This window comes from Primulina huaijiensis, chromosome 9 (assembly GCF_012295235.1).
Source record: "Primulina huaijiensis isolate GDHJ02 chromosome 9, ASM1229523v2, whole genome shotgun sequence".
In the NCBI taxonomy this organism is placed as follows: domain Eukaryota; kingdom Viridiplantae; phylum Streptophyta; class Magnoliopsida; order Lamiales; family Gesneriaceae; genus Primulina; species Primulina huaijiensis.
Window position 1 is genome coordinate 958,190 of NC_133314.1, and position 6,964 is coordinate 965,153.

The following is a 6,964-nucleotide window of genomic DNA, read 5'->3' on the forward strand; positions in this document are numbered from 1 at the left end:
CATTAAAAATTTATTGATTTAATTTGCTAAATTAAATGAATAAGGGTATATTAAAACATTCACAATTAGAAGTGATATATTTATATGTATGTTAGATGTTAGATTTTACTAAGAAATGTAAATAAATAATTTTTCTGGCCTAAAATTTAAAAAAGAAATAGGAATGTGTATTAATGTCCAAATCCATTTAAGATGGACAATGAATTACAAAAAACTCCTAAAAAAACATATTAATTTAATTTGCTAATTTAAATTAACAAGAAAATTTAATTAAATAATTTTTTTTGGCATAAAAGTTAGGAAAGAAAGAGAAATGTGTATTAATGTCCAAATTCATTTAAGATGGACAATGAATTGCAAAAAAAACCTTTAAGATAACCTATTAATTTGTTTGCTAACTTAAATTAAATTAAATAAATGAACAAGGACAAATAAGGAAATTCACAAATGAAATTGGTATATTTATATGTAAAAAAACCTTTAACATAACCTATTAATTTATTTGCTAACTTAAATTAAATTAAATAAATGAACAAGGACAAATAAGGAAATTCACAAATGAGAGTGATATATTTATATGTAAAAAGCCCTTTAAGATAACCTATTAATTTGTTTGCTAATTTAAATTAAATTAAATAAATGAACAAGGACAAATAAGGAAATTCACAAATGAAAGTGGTATATTTATATGTATGTTAGATTTGATTAGGAAACAGCGAATGAATATAAATAATTCCATAATCCACATTATACTAATGAAATGACTGATTTCAATGCAGATTGATTGTATGTCATCAAGGCACTAGACAGAAGAGATTGATTGCATAGAGTGCAGATTAATGCAGCAAATAGTTAGAGTGAGTGAGAAACCTTTTGATAGAAACTTTTGTGGGTTCCATCTCCATCACTTGATTTCCTGATGATTCCACTATGTTATCATTCACATTATCATCGTCTTCAGTGCTTTCTGATACCAGAATTGACTTTTGTGCTATGTCGGCCAGCTGTAAATGATATATGAATTAAAAACATAGCTTCCCCATATGAAGTGAGCCTACGTCATTCTGTTCTCTCAAAACTGAAGCTCCTGGGAAAACTTCATGGTGAAAACAGAGGGTCAAAGGAACATTATCTTTACTAATGTATTCTGATATTCTGACTACGGCAATTAGTGACAGATTTGATCAATATCTCTGGCAAAGGTATTCCGATCATCACATTATTATACAGACAACATGAATGAAATTTTAGATACTTCAATTCATCATCTCACACTTAAACCCATCTAAAAGCATAAAATGTGGCACTTTAAGCAACATATCTGAATTGGTCTTTGCTTTTGCCAAGTGTAGCGCCGAAGAAGGTGTAGGTTTGAGGTTTTCAAATATGAAATAGGTCCGACGAGTGACATTCTATTGCGTCACAGTGAATGTTGCTAATCCTCACTTGCAACTCATGAAATTCCTCATTTGATAACCGATAAACTTTAGCACACAGCAGAATGAGATTTAAATTACTTATGAAAGTTAGAATTTCTGGTTCCTGGTTTGTATGTTGAAATTTATGTTTTATTTTAATATTAGAGTCACATGTTTATATCCATGCTTGACCCATATGAGACACCAGTAAATTGGTGTTGGTGCCTTGTGATCAGTCTTAAATGATATAACTAACCAATTTTAGGCTCTCAGCTTTGTGAGTATCCCTGTATTCTTCCCCATCGCCACTGACTGATTCCTCATCATTTGTCTGTCCAGTTTCCAACTTAGGAGACATGAGCATTAATCGGATTATGCCACTTTCACTTTCATCTTCTGCAATTTCGTTATGTAACTCATTTCTTTCTAAAGAAGTCTGAGCCTCCGCATCTATAGACAACCGCAAAACTGCTTCCATCCCAGGAGCCACAGTCAGAATGTTATTAATGTCATCGCCAATTTTAGAATCTGCAAACAACTCTGTTGAAACAACAGTGTCTATACTATCCTGAAAAGCATCCTTTTCAGATTCCGTTAATGTATCGGGACTCAGAGAAATCGTCTGCAACATGGTTACATCAACAATGTTATTTTCTGGAGTTTCCACTGCAGCAATATTATTCTCTATTTTTGAACTATTTGCAAGCATAGGCACACTCATCAGACTTGAGCTATCTTTCTTTTCATTGAAGCATTCCTCATCTTTTCCATCATTCTCGATGTCATGACCTGGAGTAGAAGAATTTTTCAGTTCTACCTTTGAAACTATAGTGGGCAATTCAAATTCAGTTGCGTCTATCAACTTCTCACCCAAGTCATTCTTTTTCTCAGAAATACTTAAATTTTTGCCATCAAAATCCATAGAAGTTGATTCATTAGTCACCTCAGCCAAGCTAGAGTCTCTCACACCTCCATCATCATCACCATTCAAGTCTGTCACCATGTTGTCTTCCTCTGTACCTTCCTCTTCAATGTCCTTTTCAACCTTTGATTCCTCCAGTTGCGCATTTGAGGCAGACTCGCTAAGGTCCCCAAATCGAAATATAATACTACCATCAGAATGCTCTGCCAACACAATCATCCAAGAAAAGCTTAAAGATTACAAATAACTCCAATTTCGAAATTCACACACAACGACGACTTGAAAAACATGAGCTATAAATATTCAACCATTTCCTAGGTCAATTAACCAACTTTATTATGAGTTATCCACAAAATTAATTGTATAAACTACCAGTAAATTCTTCCTTCTTTGACTATAATACATTCTTATGGAGATACTCACAAATAAATTGTGTCAACTACAAGAAGATACAACGAAAACTGGGAGTGTATCCAGGTGACCAGGACCATTCTCCTCCTCCTCCAGATGAAAAAAATTTCAAAATTTACTAGTAATTTTTATTGTTTATAACCCCAAAATTAAATTCAGGCTCTATCACTAACTCCAACCCCAAGAGGCCAAGTGTAAAAGCCGACAACGATCCATCTCTAGCATGCACAAGATTCTCCAAGTTTAAATGTTTCTTGGCAAAAATAAGAACAAGAAAATGGGAACCGAGAAAAAAGGAAATCAGTAAGAAGGTTAATGAAGGGCATTGAGCATACCATGAGTCGAAATTACATCAAAATCTGGATACACGCTCTTCATACTTGAATTCTCTTGCTCATCATTCAAATATTCCTGTGTGTCTCCAGTGTCCTCCATATCAATACTTTGAGTAGAAGAATCCTTTGGGTCTACATTTGAAGCTGTAGTGGGAAACTCAAATTCAGTTGCGCCTTTCATCAACTTCTCATCCAAGTCATTCTCTTTCTCACCAATACTAATATTTTTGCTATCAACAACTATGGAATTTGATTCATCAGTCACCTCGGCCAAGCTAGAGTCCTTTACACATCCACCCTTATCACCATTCAAGACATTCACCACAAGGTCATCATTTATACCTCCCCTTTCAATCTCCTTTTCAACATTTGGCTCCTCCATATGAACAGTTGAGGCAGCCTCACCAGGTTCCCCAAACTGAAATACTAGACTCCCGTCAGAATGCTCTGCCAACAAAATCATCCGAAAAATCCATGAGATTACAAACAATACCAATTTCCAAATATTCACAAACTACCACCACAAAAATGGGAGCTTTACATTTTCAAACTTGTTCTTTATTCAAAGAAGGCCTAAGAAGGTTACAAACAATTCAAGTTCCAAATACAACCATCCCCCACCAAAATGGAGCTTTTCATTTTCAAACCTTTTGTTTTGTCAAGTAACTGACAATGCAACGGAATTGTTCAGATATAAATTGTATAAGCAACTACCAGAATATACGATTCTAACCAAGGGTGTATACAGTTGGACAAGTCACTTCACCTTCTCCAAATGAAAAAGATTCAAACTTTACTGGAAAATCTTTCTTCAGATGCAAATCGTCTTAACCCTCAGTTAAACTCTGGTTCACTTCTAACATCTAACTCCAATCTCAAAGAGTAAATCGGAAAGGGATCAATCACTAGCAGGTACAAGAAGCTACAATTTCAAACATATATTGAGAAAAATAAAACCAAGAGAATGAAATCGATGAAAGGAAATAAGTATGTGAACTATTATGAGAGGCATTGAGCATACCATGAGTTGAAACTACATCAATAGAAGAAGGTGTTGGGGCAGAGGGACGAGATATCAGCTTGAGATGAAATGTCCTATTTATTCTATGGATTCTTGAACTGGGCGAGTAAACATGTGTAGAAGATAAATGCTTTGAAGGTAACACTACATGAAATTTGTAGCTGGTATGGATAGGTCGAAAATCTAAGAAACTGTGGAAAAGATCCGCCATTACTACCGACGATTAAAGGGCTGTCGCTGATGATGTGATAATCTATTATTACAAAAAAAAAAAAAACTGGGGAGAATTTTTTTTTTTTTTTTTGTGGTATCTAAAAATTGTTTACCCATTTTCCTTCCATATATGTGAGGATAGAAACAGGAGGGCATATCAACTTCATTTAAATTTAGAGAAATATGCATTCTAGTAGAGTTGCAGTCAGCCGAGTAACACAAGTAACATGTTACTAGAGTTCGACTAAAAAAAATTAAAATATTCGAATTCGAGAAAGAATCTAAGTATTAATTTTGAAACTCAAGATCGATTCGATAACCACTCAAGCTCGAGCTAAAAACTCGATTTCGATTTTATTTTAATTTTAAATAAATATATATCTAATCAAGTAGGTCGTACTCGAACAGACTCATCATATACTCAAACTCGACTCGAGCTCGGTCAAACTGAACTCGATTTCGAGTTTTAACGGAACTTGAGTGGAGTTACGTTTCCACCCCTACTCCTCAGGCCATCTCCAACCCATTGCACCATATTCTGCATTACATTTTGCGCTAATTAGTACTACACCAAAATCATCTCCAACCCATTGCACTACATTTCGCACTACAATAGAATATTATCATAATATTTTTTTTTATTTCAAGTTTTCAACATTAATATTTATATTTCCTAATAACTATATATAGTTTGATAATACGATAATATTTAAATCTTATAATTTATATATTAAAATTGGAATTAATTATTTCGTATAAAAAATTTAAATTATTTGAATTAATTATGTCATATAAAAAATATATTTTTTACGAAATTTTTTCATGCTTCATAATTTTGTTGTTTCTTAGTTGTTGTCGTTGTTATTTGTTGTTTCGTAATGTTTGTTGTTAGTTGTTTGTAATTTGTACTATTTTTAACGCACTAATAATTTAATTTGGTTGTTTTTAAAATTTATAGTTTTATACTTAATTATTTTCAAATCAAAATATTAAAATTTTAAATTAACATAATTTAATATTTATTAAATTTATTAAAAAAATAATTTATAAATTTTATTATTTAATTGAAAAATTAAGCAATTAAAATAATCTAAAACACTTTAAAAAATAAAAAAAAATTAAAATGCTGTTCGGCGCCACATGTGGAGTTGAAAATAGCGCAACTCTATTTCAACGCAAATTGGAGAGTTGCGTTGGACCAATTATTTTAACGCTACAATAGGATTGACATTATTGTAGTCTTAGGATTGGAGTTGGTCTCACAATCCCATTTTAGAAATGGACTTTATATGCCAAATTCTCAATTTACCCCATTCTTAATTAATACAAAACCACCCTTTAAATAATAGAAAAAACTTGAACACAAATTTTCTCTTCACTCTTCCTCCAACAGCTCACGTTTCTGCGTAAAAATTTTGATTCTTCTCTTATAATTGCTTTCTTTCTAAGAAGCACAGAAGCTGATGGATGAGGTGGATTATTTTCTCGATTTCATGAGATTCCTTGTAGAGTTACATTCTTTTTGTATTAGCAATCTACTGTAATTTTTTCACTCTGATCTCTTCCTCGTTTATCCTAAAAAATATTCATTTCATGAAAAAGAGTTGGTCTGCTGCTTTCGTTTTTGCCTAGAATGTTTGCTAAAAGAATTAAAAAAACATGTGTAATTGAACTTAATGAGGTAAAATTGGAGTTGTTTGAGAATTGAAAATGATAGGTTTTTGGATTTGTTTTGCTACTGCTTTGAATCTTTGGTAAAAGAAACTTTACTGAGGTAAAGTTTTGCTAGTGAATGTTCAACTTTTGGAATCCTGCTGAATTCCAACAACCTCAAAACCTTGTACCCAATTGAAATGCATCAGCCGACCGAAATTTTAGTTATTTTTCAGTCGGCAACACATTAATCTAAAATCCTAAACTTTTATATCCGAATAAAATGTATCAACCGAGTGATTGATTTTTTGTTCATGTTAATCAACCTCAACTATCAACATATGCATATTCTTGTAAGGTTCTTTACAAATAATTTCACTAACTTCTCCTTCCTTGCCTTTGTTTGAAGCCGGTGCCATTAGGGGTGGACATCCGGGTATGATACCATAGATCCAACCCGATCGGGTATTTACTCCCTCGGGTCATGTTTTAGGATTTTTTTCCTACTCGATGTCTGATCGGGTACCAGCATAAATTTAGTTTTTTTAAAAAATATATTACTACACAATAATTATATATTAATTAAAAGAACTAGAGATGGCATCAGACTAGGTCTGACACGGGTTTGGCCAATCTCAGGACCCGCCCAACCAAAAAAAAATTGAACCTAGAACCGGCCCGCATCAAAACTTGGTGGGCCTGGGTTGGTCCCCGAAAATATAAGGGCAACTTAGGATTCAGTACCCAAAGTTTTTAAACTTTGGTTTTACTACCCAATTTTATTATTTTCCCCAAAATACCCCTCAACCTCTTTTTAATTAAATTGATTTTTCTTTTTAAATTAATGGCCCATCATACTTCCGTAAGATAAATTAAATCTTTTACCTCTTTGACCAGAATGTCACCGGGTTACATCCACCGTATTTTAAGAACTGCTCCTCACAGTCCAACCACACGATCGCAACCGATGGTTACAGACGCAGATTCCTTC

General features: G+C 33.0%; 1 protein-coding gene across 5 annotated transcripts in view; it reads right to left on the reverse strand.

The window, feature by feature from the left end:
* The window catches only part of LOC140984557 (uncharacterized), a 10,439-nt gene extending 6,043 nt beyond the window's left edge, over window positions 1-4,396 (reverse strand). The window contains exons 1-5 of one of the 5 annotated variants that reach the window (XM_073452068.1): window positions 4,108-4,394; window positions 3,087-3,533; window positions 2,289-2,543; window positions 1,675-2,207; window positions 871-1,004 (exon numbers count right to left, since the gene is read on the reverse strand). In XM_073452068.1, coding sequence (XP_073308169.1) covers window positions 871-1,004; window positions 1,675-2,207; window positions 2,289-2,543; window positions 3,087-3,533; window positions 4,108-4,318 — 1,580 coding nt within the window. In that variant the 5' untranslated portion in view covers window positions 4,319-4,394. Of the gene's footprint in view, window positions 1-870; window positions 1,005-1,674; window positions 2,544-3,086; window positions 3,534-3,852; window positions 4,009-4,107 lie in introns of all 5 variants that reach the window. The other 4 variants (XM_073452070.1, XR_012176632.1, XM_073452067.1 and 1 more) reach the window with 4 other exon arrangements.
* Between the last annotated feature and the right edge of the window lie 2,568 nt (window positions 4,397-6,964).